General features: G+C 35.2%; 1 protein-coding gene across 4 annotated transcripts in view; it reads left to right on the top strand.

Annotated features, from left to right (window-relative positions):
* Nucleotides 1–14,563, top strand: part of LOC148952631 (protein pangolin, isoforms A/H/I/S-like) — a 155,284-nt gene that overhangs the window by 110,424 nt on the left and 30,297 nt on the right. For all 4 annotated transcript variants that reach the window (XM_089089989.1, XM_089089987.1, XM_089089988.1 and 1 more), the window contains one exon: nucleotides 5,233–5,315. In XM_089089989.1, the coding sequence (XP_088946115.1) occupies nucleotides 5,233–5,315 (83 nt within the window). The remainder of the gene's footprint in view (nucleotides 1–5,232; nucleotides 5,316–14,563) is intronic.

The following is a 14,563-nucleotide window of genomic DNA, read 5'->3' as shown; positions in this document are numbered from 1 at the left end:
AATAAAGAGAAAATAATAAGAATTGAATAATGAAAATAATGAGAAAACACCTAGTAAGACTAACTTTAAAAGAATTCTTTTTGGCATGGTCGATAAACATGCAGAATGATAAAATATGATATTTGGAACCAACATAGGATTTTTAACATAGGGTGTACGCCAGGGACGTAAGCAAGGGTGACCGTGGTGCTTAAACTCCCTCCCAATCTTAGATTTTCTTAAATATTTTGCAGATTTTTTAGTGTTTTTTTTAAAGATTTTGTTTTTTTTTCAATATTTTGTCTGATACGTAATTTAATTTAAATTTTAAGCCTTCCTAGAGAAATGTTCATCTAAATCTGTGGCGTTGAAGTCTTTTCTTTATTTTGGACTGAAAAATAATGAGAAAATAATGAGAATTGTTAATGAGAAATAAAGAGAAAATAATAAGAATTGAATAATGAAAATAATGAGAAAACACCTAGTAAGACTAACTTTAAAAGAATTCTTTTTGGCATGGTCGATAAACATGCAGAATGATAAAATATGATATTTGGAACCAACATAGGATTTTTAACATAGGGTGTACGCCAGGGACGTAAGCAAGGGTGACCGTGGTGCTTAAACTCCCTCCCAATCTTAGATTTTCTTCAATATTTTGCAGATTTTTTAGTGTTTTTTTTAAAGATTTTGTTTTTTTTTCAATATTTTGTCTGATACGTAATTTAATTTAAATTTTAAGCCTTCCTAGAGAAATGTTCATCTAAATCTGTGGCGTTGAAGTCTTTTCTTTATTTTGGACTGAAAAATAATGAGAAAATAATGAGAATTGTTAATGAGAAATAAAGAGAAAATAATACGAATTGAATAATGAAAATAATGAGAAAACACCTAGTAAGACTAACTTTAAAAGAATTCTTTTTGGCATGGTCGATAAACATGCAGAATGATAAAATATGATATTTGGAACCAACATAGGATTTTTAACATAGGGTGTACGCCAGGGACGGAAGCAAGGGGGATCGTGGTGCTTTAACTCCTTCCCAATCTTAGATTTTCTTCAATATTTTGCACTAGGTCGATTCGAATGCAGTGAAGACATCAACTTAAAACTAAGTTTGACTAACGGCGCGCAGTCAAGTGCGCCTATACAGTGAGTATTTAACCCATGGCTGTTTGCCCATAAGCTATTGGACAATTTCTCAACATTAGCAGAAAGCTTAATTCAGAAATAAACATCAATAAAACTGACTTAGAACCCTATCTTTAGTTTCAGTATTTGTAGGAATTCCGTCGCCTATTCCAATCAGATAACTAAGAAGCCGAGAACCTGCTTTAAAAATGGCATTTGTCCACTATATTTACAACCCTGATATTTGAGTCCACTGAAAGCAGATAAAACCCAACAACTCCACCAAATGAGGAAGATACCAGAAAATATGGGTATTCAAGTGAAAAGTCATGTTTGGATTACAGATATTTTGAACAACTTCTAATCCTATGATTATAGCGTAGAGAAAATGGCTACCCTCTGGCCAGACTCTTATCAGATGTTGGTTGAGTGGTTTTGTATTTCTTAACATGTGGCCAACAACAAGTCTTTTTTCGCTGCTTAAATGTCAACTAAATCAAGCTTGAGTGGAATTTTCAAAATTATTTGTTTGAGAACTTGCTAACTTTTAAAGAAACATTCAAGATTTTCCTTTTTTTGGAAGGGTTTAAAAAATATACCATTTCTGTCAAACCAGTCTGAAAAGAGATCATTTATGTTCCTGCAACTATCCAGAAAACCCAGAAAAAATTGCAGGTCGTCACAGGAACGTAAAACGAAGAAAAGCCACATGAACGCAAAGAGAAAACAGAGAGTAGACGTGTTAGAAGTAATATGATCCAGACATTTCTCGTTCTTCATATTTGCTTAAAAGTTTACCTTAAAGAGCCCATCAGATTTTGCGTTTGTTTTATCGGATCAACATTTAAAATATAACAAATAAATAGGTAAATACAACAACTGGTAAAAATGTAGTGTTATCCTGGCTTCTCTCTCCGACACACTCTTAAGGAACGCTACGATTGGTAAAAAAAAAAAAACCAGCTGACTTCACAAACCAATCCAATTGAACACACACTATAATACCTGACAGCAGAACTCCCTAAAGCTCGAAAGTTCAATCCAAAAGACGATTAAAGGTTTTCAACGCTCCTCTTTGATCGCCTCATAGTCCAGTTAATAAAATTGCTTCACCTTATTTATTTTTTTTTCTTTGGCGGTTAATGATTGTAAAAGTAAATAACCAGGATAATTTTGGGTACTTTTCCATTATATGGGCCTTTCTAAAAAGTCAAGTTTGGTTAATGCTAATGAAATAAAATAAAATAGGATGAATATATAATAGTTTATAAACAATTATAGGATATATATTTGCACATTTTGGTGGTGGGGGTGGGGTAAAGCATAGTATATATTAAATACGTAACCTACCCTAGGTACCTTTTCCTCCCCCCCCCCCTTAAACCCCAAAAAACAACAGTATAAATATCGTAAACACATTGGAAACCACGCTAAGCATTGCATTACTGTATAGTGGTCTTGAATTAACCCGTCAAAAGCGAGTTTTTCTTGACTGGTTTCCCTTTAAAGACCCATATAATGGGAAAGTACCTAATTTTGTTTGTATGATAATTTCTCTCTCAGGAAAAGTGCTGACGTGTCGATTAGGACTGACGTGACTGTTGTTTCTAAACGCCGTACAGATTCCCCATATATACCATTCGAAAGAGCAGAAAAAAAATATGTAACATGCTAAAAGATCTCCAAAATTTTTGTTCCTTACAGAATAGATAAATTTGATTTCAGAAGTATGTAGAACAGTAATCTTTCTTTTTCTTTTGGGAAAAAATGTATACGTTGGTGATATTTAAACCACAACACCTTGCGCTGAAGAAAAATTGGTGAAAGCTGATTGGGAATGGTTGAAAGTTAACCGAAATTGTCCCTGGAATTTGTTAGTCTAGATTCGTGTTTCCCAACTTGGGGCGCAGGCCCCATCGGTGGGGCTTGGCAAAATTTGGGTAAGTCATGCAAGCTTCGGCTGACAATACTTTAGAGCCTTAATTAAAAAGGATATTGTTCATGTAAATGATGTCACAATTATACGCATTTGAAGAGCAAAACAGATACATGATCGTATTGCAATAACGCGTACCGTATTCAGACAATGTTTTCCATTAGTAGAAAATATTCCTAGAGGACGACCGTTAAAATATACCAAGTTAATGGCATTTTAAGCTTCTTTCATGCAAATACACGTAAAAAGTCATGAGGGGGCATTACGATTTTAGAAATGCCTAAATGAGGCATATCCTAATATTGGTTGGGAACCACTTGCCTAGATTGTTAATGGAAAACCAATTTTGCGATGCAATTTCTCAGTTTATAATACGTACTGTCATTGGAAAATGCCTTCCATAAGGGAGCGTTGCTTCTTCTTTCTTTTTCAACTTTATAGTTGAAAAGAATATTATTTTCGAGCCATCAAATTTCTGGGCAGGTGGAAAGCGAAACAGAACTGAAGACGTTTGAAATACATATTATATGAAAGAGTAAGGTTGCTAAAAATAATAGATAAACAAAACAAGTTATGTCCTCCTCGATAGTGCTCGAGAGGTTCCAAATCGTGATTCATATCTTCTCGTGATCTAGTGATTCCTAGCGATCCTCTTTCTTCTTCAATTGTGTTGTTGTGAATACTGTCAGGTAATGTCTTTCTTCTCGCACAAAGTCCAGAAACAGATAAATAAAACAAGTTATGTCCCGCTCAATTATGTTCGACTACAGACCTTTCCCTCGTAATTAATACCATCTCATTTCTATTACTTTCCTTTCGATTCCTGTCAAAACATCTCCAACTGGGAATTTTTTATTCGGCATTAGATGTTGGCAGGTATCCCCAAATTGTCTAAGCGGATGTCGGTTCTCCTTTTCACAGATGCCAGGGTCTCTTTGTTTTGGATCGGTGAGAAGAATGTAAATAAATTGTTCGCCTTCTTCTTCTTTTTTGATGGTTTCCGGTCAATTCTGAACCTCACTGAACATTTTGAAGCATAAATGGAGGGATCTACAAGTATATGGAACAATTGGCACTTGTATGATATAGCCCCGACTCAATATTCTTGATCTAAGTAGAACCTGTTTCTCTGACGCTCAATCCTAATCAAATATACCTAAGTATGATACAAAATATAATACTTTAGAAACAACCGTGGGCTATATATTTGCACATTAGGGGGGTGGGGGTAAAGTATAGCGGGTCTGCATGCCTAATGTGTTAAGTACAATTATTCTGCATATTATCTAGTAATATTTTTTTTCTAACTTCACACTGTCCAAGTACTTTACCCCCCCCCCCCCTCACCCCCTAATGTGCAAATATATTGCCCAAACTGTTTCCCATCTATTCTGTCACTTCCCTTTGTTTTGACTCACGCTAAGCTGAAAGAAACTAACTAAATTTACCGAATAATTTTATACAAAACATGACCCCGCAAAATCGAAATATGTTCAACACTTTTTCTTATGTGTCATTTTCGCCACTCATCCTCATTGGATTTTCTACGGTAATTATTATTTGATTCATTTTTATACAGGGTTTTCTAGGGAGGTAGTCAGTGGCGTTTCAATCTGAGCTTCTTTTTTAAGCCTAAAAATTCTCCTTTTCACTGTTTTGACCGGGCACGAGAATGTAAAGAAACTGATTTTCTTCTTCTTATCTTTATTTGGTCGGTTCTCAACTAGCTTCATGAATCGACAAGAATGTTTGTGTTATGTATGTGTTACACATACAATAATGTATGTGTTTAGTGTTTATTTTGGCTTTCTTTGGAACCTTGCAAGATACAATGACCCAAAAGATACCCCATTGTAATTCTTGTGCCCCCCCCCCCAAGAGTCGGAAATATGTGCACCTTTTAGTATACTAAAAATGTCAGTTTCTGTTCTGTTGGGATTGAAAAGTTTTAAACAGGGAGGTCAAATACTCTTTTTTCTAAAAGCATAACTGGGAGTGTCTAGAATTTGTAATTCGGCTCCTTTTATGGAAACTGAACTAAGTTGGCATCATCTTGATTTGTTTGCTTTTGTTTGACCGTCAAAATCACACATTCCGTCATTCCTTTGGCTGTTAGGGGCGCTTAAGGCCACTAGAGGCTCATAATTTGTTTAATTCTGTCTTTGAACTTGCTTTTTATTTCTAGGAGTATGTCACTGGGGGAGAAAGGACCTACAACGTCCAATGGTGACCCTGGAAGGCCCCTCGATGGATCTTCAAATAACCAAGGTAAAGCATATTCCTAATTTTATATTTATACAGAATTTAGTACTTACTATTACTGCTGCTAACAACTTTTAGTGGCACAAGCAGCTTTTGGCCAACAAAGCCCTGCACGCTCCCGCTCCACCCAACAAATCAAAACTTCATTCTTTACTCCCTCCCACGAAGTTCCAATATGATTTAAATCATTTCTTAGGACCTCTTCTCACCTCTTTCAGGACATATTTCTTTTTTTTGACCTCAGATGGATTGCCGAAAGGTGCGTTATTTCGACCTATCATCCTATACTTCCTAACCTATAACCTATCATTCATCGTGCCTAAAATATGATCTAGCCATCTTAACCTTTCTTTCATTAGAGCACTACTACCTAATTGTTGAGTTTTACTTGCCTGGTCTTATTTATTTATTTACATGCAATCTTTAAATAGTAACAGAGTAAGTTACTAAAAGTCTTTGGATTTTACCATGTTTTCATATAATTCACCCTATTTTCTTGTTTTAACGAGTTGTTGACCCCAACATCTCATTCCCTACAAAACCAATGACTACCTAATATTGTCCTCAGACGATCCCTCTAAAAATATATAGCAAATCTTACCCAACCCCTCAAAGCATCCTTGTTTCAGATCCATGATTGACCACGGTGGCTTGTTCTTATGATGGCTTACAGCATTCTCGTACCCAGAATTTTTTTTTGGGGGGGGGGGGGTGTATAACAAAACGATTTTATTTTTTGGGGGGGGGGGTACAAAAGAATACTTTAAAAAACGTACCAAAAATTAATTTACATTCATTTTTGTTATGTTTTACGTGTCGGACAAACATTTGAATGGGGGGGGGGGGGGCGGATTCAAACTCACTTTATATATGGCCTGGATACGGCCTTGGCTTACAGTATCATAATCTTAGTTCGAAGGCTTATCTTCATGGTTTTTTGAATTTCGACAAACAGCCTACGTGTACAGGGGTGTCAGTTCACGAAAATTTTGAAAGGGCAAAATTTATTTTTCTAAATCTGTGAGGAGGTGTCAGGTTTTTCAACTTTTGCTATGAAAATACCCTGAAAAGGTCTTTTCTATAAAAATACCCCAACAAGGCATTTTCAATAAAATACCCCAAAAAGGTTCTTGTCACAATCTAGGGGGATGCAAAAAACCTACAAGGCACATGCCCACCCCTCATCCCTATTTGACGCCACTTGCGTGCTTAATCTTGTAGTATAACTCAAATATTTCGAAAAAGTACAACATTCGCGAAGTATTAAAGAGTTTTGTTTGAGAGAATCGAGTAAGATTTAATTAGTGCGTCAATTCATGGGTTCTTTTTTGCTTGATTTGATTTGGATGCTGTACAAATCAGCGCTCAAATTATTTTGCATTTAATTTACACAGTAATAGAATTCTGATGTCGTGACTTCTTACTTAAATTTAATAAAAAGAACACAAGCATACGAAATGAAAACGAAAGAGTCTATTGATATGTGGTGTTCGGTTTCCTCTCTATAAAAAGAAAAAATCTCTAGACAACCCTTTAAAACTTGTGGATAGTATTATTTTAACTCGACTAGTAGTGGAATGGTGTATAGGTTGTTGTATGTAATTTTGCAGTAACAGAAGAATATTTCAGAAGGCTCATACTAGAAGAATATTAGACAAGATTATGAACTCTACTGTATTGATAATACATGTTTACCGTGTACCTATTATTAGGACTTCAGCTTGGGTTTTGAATTTTTTTTTGGGGGGGGGGGGTGTATGAAGAATGTGCCGACACATTACCTTATGCTGACACATAAGCTAAATTAAAATAAAAATATAAGCTAAATTCCAAGGTGTGCGCCGACACCTTGGAACTTCGGAGTCGAAAGTTCTGGACCCCTTTTTATTTTTATTATTTAGTGGAATGGTTGCTATCAATAGATCTAAATCCATTGTTTCTTAAATACCACTGACGGAATAAGAATAAATTCGGCTATTATTACTTTCTGTTGTAGTCTAATATTTTCGTTCAGTGGGCTTTCTTTTATCATTAATGAATAATATATGGATATTAGTGACATCAGAGAACCAAGGACAAAAAAAAATGCGGTTCGACCCATACGCTCGATTTGTACCTGAAAACTTGAGATTGTGCTTAAAAATTATGAAGTTTTTAGAATAGTATCTCTTTTTTGTCGACCCATACGCTCGATTTGTACCTGAAAACTTGAGATTGTGCTTAAAAATTATGAAGTTTTTAGAATAGTATCTCTTTTTTGTCAGTGTTGCCGCCAAGGCCATACCCAGGATTTTTTCGGAGGGAGTTTTACTCACTTTTTGGGGGGGGGGGGGCTACACAAAAAAACTCAAAACACGCATACAAAATTTGTTTATTTCCATTTTTGTTACGTTTTTACGAGTCAGACAAACATTTCGGGAGGGGGGGGGGGTTCAAACCCCCTAACCCCCCTGGATACGGCCTTGGTTGCCGCGGTGAATTGTGAAAATAAATAAGCAAAACTAAATATTAAATTTTAAAACTCTCTTCGTCTGTAAAGTCTCAAAAATTAATAATTGGTTGATTCGAATAGACAGCTACAGCTTCAAAGGAAATCTACACCGCCTTAAGCTACTAGGCCCACATGATCTTTAGCTGATTTTTTTGCTGATTGTTCTCCTACTGTTTTTTATTTGGCGCCCTCTACTATATAAAAACTGAACAGCTGTGTATGTAGAGTCTTTAATTATAAAATTTAAGAATCTGTTGCTTGAATGGTATCTCATTCCATTTCCTATAACAAGATATAAATCAAAATTAGTCCAGGGGGCAACATAAAAGCTTTAAAATTTTTATTATTGTTATTTATTCATTACTATTTATCATTGTTATCTATATTACTAAGTATTAATATTTACTACTTAAATATTAATAAGAACTACTTACTATCCTATTATTTATTTATTTATACTATTTAAATTTTTGGTTTGATTCTGTAATTCCCCCCTTTCTTTTTAATAATTCCTTCTCGGTTCTTTTCAGTGGTTTTGTTTTAAGATAATTCCTTACTTTGAAGTATACCAAGTTCTGTTGGGACATCTCTTTGTGTGGATTGTATGAGGGGACAATTAAAGTGTAACTTCCTTTTGTGTGCCGTCAGATTTGATAAGATTTTGTCAACTCATTATCGTTGACAAACATTGTATTTACTGCCCCAAGTCTTTATCGGTCGTAAAATGTTTTCAAACCATAGATAGTAGCTTGGTCCTTTAAAGTAGTATAAATAAAATAGATATGTTATTTATGGAGTGTCCTTTCTAAGCTTTTAAGATTCGAAATCCTTTTTTTTTCCTTTTTTTTGAGTTAGGAGCAAGTTTAATTAACGCAAACGTGCGTTAATTAACTAAATTACACTACTTTAGAATACGTTAGGGGGGCGCGCGGCTCCCTCTGGATCCGCCACTGATTCATAGCGGTTTTTAGCTTAGTTTATTTATATAGCCCCCTACTAAGGTTTTAAATAAGGTTATATCTCTTCCAGTTGGCATAACTAGTTTATTGTTACATTGGAGCTCTGCATGTTAGTTTAAATATAGCATTAGTAAGCTTTAGAAAGCAGCCTAAATGTAAAATGTGCAGAGCAAGGCCGTACCCAGAGTGGGGGGGGGGCTAGGGGGGTTATGCGTTTGTTGAGTTTTTTGTGTACCCCCCCCCCTCCATTTTTTTTTTTAGTAAATCCCCCTTCGAAAAAAATTCTGCGTACGGGCTTGGTGCAGAGTACTGTGTATTGTGTGTTGTGTACAGAGTGTATACCTATAAAACAAGTGTCTCTTAGGTTTATATTGTAGCTGCATTTTTATCATTTTGGGTGATGAATGTTTTCATATTTTTCTGTATTTGCGATGCTCATACTATGTTTGAATTGAATTAATGGTAAATATTTCAAGGTGACGCCAGTTCTGATTCTCGGTCAAGAATATTCCCCCCGTTTTCTAACAACCATTATTGGTGTTTCTGTTTAACAATACATTACCTCGCTATTTGAAAGAAATGCTTCGGGCTAAAATCTGCCCTTTTTCGTGGTTGTTCTGAATTTTTTTCTTTTTTAAATGGTTATTCGTTTGGGGTTTGTTTGAAAATGGACTTATTGTTGCCAGCTCGACTTATCTTCTTTATCATCTTTTGTCACTTCATCTTTTTATCTACCTTAGCGCCATCTATTTTGAATTATAGACAAAAAAAAACTGACTATCTTACCAAGCTCAATGATTGCCAAATATAACAAGAAAGAAAAGAAGAAAGTCCGCCCCCAGAGATACTACGAATTTTTAAAATGAAAAATTGAGATATAATATTTGCACAAAAACTGACAAATCAAACACAATATTTTTCTTTCAAAACAACTTCTTATTTGTTGTAGTTGATTGTATTATTTTTAATTATTTTGGGGATTTCTGAAATTAGATGTTTTTTTTTATCTAAAGGTTTGGTGATATGTCCTGAAGTTAAGCAGATTACAGGAAAGTACACGGGGGTGAGGAGGCCTTGGAGCCCTGGCATCCTCCACCCAAATCCTAAGATTTATCTAATTTATGGCCACTGCTTATTCAATGATCGAATACCTTTTTGGTACTTGTGTATTATAATTACCACGCCCAAGAAGTAAAGCTAGGTTAATCCTAATGAAATATACCAAAATCCGATGAAAATATAATGCTTTAGAAACAAAATTATGAAAACTACAACAGAGAATTATGGAAAGCAGACTGCCCAGAACGCATTATATTAAATACCTAACCAACTCTATATATTAAATATTTAATTAAAATATACCGCATAGTCGTTTATCTCACTCAGCCTAAGCTGACTATCTCCGATTGAACACAGAGAAACAGGTCTTAAACGGATCAAGAACAACAATGTGGTCGGTATAATAATACACACGTACCACCATTCTATTGTTACCCACAAGGCCGTGTTCATGGGGAACTGGGTTTGCCCCCCCCCCCTCATCGACATTTTTGCCGATTCCTAGTAACGTAACACAATGCATATAAATACATTTTTAGTTCGTTTCTCACTGATTTTTTGGTACTTGTGCGTTATATCTTACACACCCCTATATACTCTATAGGGAAACACTAAAGGAAACCAGTCAAACGGGGATTTGCAATGGATAAACGGATCGCAAAGCGTAGTTTCTCATTGTGTTTACAATATTTAAACTATTGTTTTTTTGGGGTTTAGTTGAGGAAAAGGTACCTAGGTTAGGTTAGCTTAGGTTACTCGATGCTTTACCCTCGACCCCCCCCCCCACCCCTAATTGACAAATATATAACCAAAATTGTTTCTAAACTACTATATTTTCATTCTAATTTATTTTATTTCATTAGCATTAACCAAACTTGATTTCTTTCGTGTGTAAGATATAATGCACAAGTACCGATTTTTTTTTACCCGCCCCTGAATTTTATTTTTAGTCCCCGCTCCAATTGGCGCCACTGCTTCAAAAGTTTTCATTTCTCCTTCCATTGTTTTTGTTGATGTTGAGATGTCGCAGTAATATAATGACGCTAAGAAATTGTTTTCTTTCTTTTTTTAAGCTCCTGGTCAAGTACTAGTTATATCAGAAGGTTACAAATATAGGACATGCCTTCTTAATGTTGTTTTTTTTTTTAGACCGGTTTCGTATAAGGAATTGCAACATCAATATATTTAACTTGAAATTGCTATTCTGGTCATGTCTCTTTTAACAAAATGGGTGACCTAACACTTTGGGTTTTCCGGAAGTTGGTCTCATCAAGGTTTGCACCGCTGTATCTTCGATTATGTTTATCAAAATCCTCTATCTCTCTGTTAAAGAATTCTACATATTTACATATTCGCAACTGTACCGAGGACAAACCAAAAATTGATAGATCATTCTTTTATCTGATCATTCATTTGTTTCAAACTATATTGTCGGCAATATTTTTTTTTGCTGGTACTTCGGGACACATCCGTTCCTATGGTGGGGGGATGGGGTGGGTGAGCAACCTGGTCAGCTGCCCTGGACGCTGCAGGTGCAGAGGAGGGGCTTCGCGATTGCCCACTTTGATCAAGTTTTAACTTTGAATTAGCCTTTTTTTCTTATATTTTAGTCGAGAAGGGGTAGGGATGTACTTAATTTTTCTCCGGGTGCCTCCAACCCTAGGAACGGTTCTGCTTGGCGACACTAAGATTGATAGAAAAAAGATTTTTAAACGGCATTAATTCCGAAGCATAGTTTACCAAGAAATTAAAAAAGTGTATCTCCTAAAATGTCAATAAATTCTAAGTGGCAAATGGAGCCTCTAAGCATGAACCAAAATTAGAAGGGAATATTCAAAGAAAAAAAAGGTACTCCTGTACTATTCAGAACACACTCGAGAAGTTTGACTGTACGATCTATGAAAACCAGTTTCATAACCACAAATACATATAACGGGTGACAGAATGCATTTGACTTGTATATAATTTGGGCTATATATTTCCACATTAGGCGGGGGGGGGGGGTAAGGTTAGTTCAGGTTACTGTACCCGCAGACCCCCCTAATGTGTAAATATATAACCCGAATTATATTATTTTCAAACAGTTCGTGGTAACGAACTGTAAGTAAGGAGCGCCATCAAAAGTTACGTGCCTGAGAAAGTTTGGCTGATTTTCAAAAAAAGGGGTAAGACCCCCTAAAAGCTATAGGACCTTAATGAAAATCACACCATCAGATTCAGCGTATCGGAGAACCCTACTGTAGAGGTTTCAAGCTCCTATCTACAAAAATGTGGAATTTTATATTTTTTGCTAGAAGAAAGATCACGGATGCGTGTCTTTTTTTTTTCTGGAGTGATTGTATCGACCCCGTAGTCCTAGAATATCGTGGGAAGGCTCATTCGGAAGGAAAATAAAAGTTCTGATGCTCTTCTTAATCGACCAAAAAAATTGGTGGATAGCCTGGTCACCTTCCGCGCTCATTTTTTTCCCGAAGTCACCCGATAAAAGTTTTAAGATAGCCATTTTGTTCTTCATAGTCGAAAATCTAATTAACATTTCTTCTAAGACGATTTAATCCCCCAAAGTCCCCGGGGGGAGGGCTGCAAGTTATGAACTTTGCCCATTGCTAACATATTGTATTGGTTATTGGGAAGTATACAGACGTTTTCAAGGGGGATTTTTATTTCTGGTAGTGGAGGGAGGGGTCGGGGGTTATGCGGGAGGATCTTTCCATGGAGGAAGTTTTCATGGGGGAAGGGACATTGCTATGAAGGGGGCGCCGGATTTCCCAGAATAATTAAAAAAAACGATCAGAAATTAAATTTAAGGAAAAACAAGTTTTTCAACTGAAAGTAAGGAGCAACATCAAAACTTAAAACGAACAGAAATTATTAAGTATGTGATTGGGTTTGCCCCCTAGTCCATACCTCGCTCTTTAAGCCAAAGATTTTGTAGTATTTTCATAAGAGCTATTTATTCTAATTAACGGCCTTTGTGATTAAGGGGTCATTTTTAAAGAATTGGAACAACATTCGAACTTTAGCTTAAAAAGCGAGTTATTGGCTAGGGGGCCAACCCCCTAATATACGTATCAAAAATATATGGATATAGAAGTTCGTTACGTAAGTTAATTCGTAAGTAACGTATATTTATTACTAATAAAAATGAACTTTCGAGAAAGCCATTTAACCAAATAAAAGTAACATTAATATGCATTTTTTTTTTAATTATTCATGTGCGGTGAGCCAAAATCAAAACCTCCATTAATTCAAAAACGTTCAAAAATTAAATAAAAAAAACTATTTTTTTTAATTGAAAGTAAGGACCGACATTAAAACATAAAAACGAACAGAAATTATTCCGTATATGAAAGGGGCTGTCCCCTCCTCAACGCCTCGCTCTTTACGCTAAAATTAGACTCTTTCTCACAACGCTATTTTTTAAAACAATAAAAAACTTTAGCGTAAAGAGTGAGGCGTTGAGGAGGGGACAGCCCCTTTCATTTACGGAATAATTTCTGTTCGTTTTAAGTTTTAATGTATCTCCTTACTTTCAGTTGAAAGAAATTGTGTTTTTTTATTTAATATAAACTAAAGTATAATATTTTTATCTTATTTTGGTATAGTGCATTATGACTAACTTCACTTCTCGAGTGTGTTCTGAAGAATACAAGAGTACCAAAAAAAAAAAAAAAAAAAAAAAAAAAAAAAAAAAAAAAAAAAAAAACTTCTGAACCTCATGCTGAAATTTAAGCGGCAGGAGTTTCTTTCTGTTGGCCGTCTTCATCAACTGTCAGTAATAAGTTCTTACAGCTGCGCATAGAAATATTTGTGTGCAAAATATTTTAATGTAACATTTGTTGCTCTGCGTTCTGTCAAAACCCTGTGCATGTTAAAGTTATATTCCCTGTGCAAGTATACCTGTTTTACTGACATCTGACATCAAATTATGTTTATTGTATATTTTTAAACTCTTATCAAGGTACTTAATTCACTAAAAAATTGTCGCAATTATCATTTTTGTATACCTTGCCCCTCCCCCTCCCCAGTCTGAGGCCTAAAACCATTACTCGCCCATTGGCCTTAATTATTCAATAAAAGACGGCAGTTTTTCCATTGTTTCATAAATTCAGCTTTATCCATCCCCTGGAATCTTTCTTGGGAGATTTGTTTTTCATTTTTTTTTTAGAGTAAAAAATATGTTGAAAATTGGTTAAAAATCGTTGTAGAAAGGAGGATTTTCAGTTTTCTAAGCAGTTAAGATTTTTTTTATCCGAAAAGTCTAAGTACTACCATAATTTTTGTTTAATTAATGGATAGATCTGAAACTAGCGAATCAAATGTTATGATTATCTTGTCCTTTGGTAGAGGCTACTGCTATCGGCATTACGCAAACTTATATGTTCTAAGGGGACATAAACCTTAAGATAAGATAGCCTACTTATTAATTACCTACTTAAAAACGAAACAATAAGCGGCGGAACAATGGAGTATAATGAGGAAGAAAAGAAATACGTTAAGTGAAACCAACATACAATTGAAACTATAATCACTACACTGACAAAAAAAACATAGATGGCGCTGCTGGTATTTATTTGTCTTGTCAGTCTCACTAACGTTTTCGTCACTTTTGCCGTTACTTTTATTTTCATCTGCGCAAAACAAAGATTTGGCCCTAAATATGATCAACACTACTCGCCAGTAGCGGTAATTGTAAAAAACAAAAAGTAATTACTTTATCTGAATTTATGATAGGTGTACACCTT

The sequence above is a fragment of the Artemia sp. Qi Xiang Cuo genome, chromosome 5, assembly GCF_049724085.1.
Source record: "Artemia sp. Qi Xiang Cuo chromosome 5, ASM4972408v1, whole genome shotgun sequence".
In the NCBI taxonomy this organism is placed as follows: Eukaryota; Metazoa; Arthropoda; class Branchiopoda; order Anostraca; family Artemiidae; genus Artemia; species Artemia sp. Qi Xiang Cuo.
This window is presented reverse-complemented; position numbering and strand designations above follow the sequence as displayed.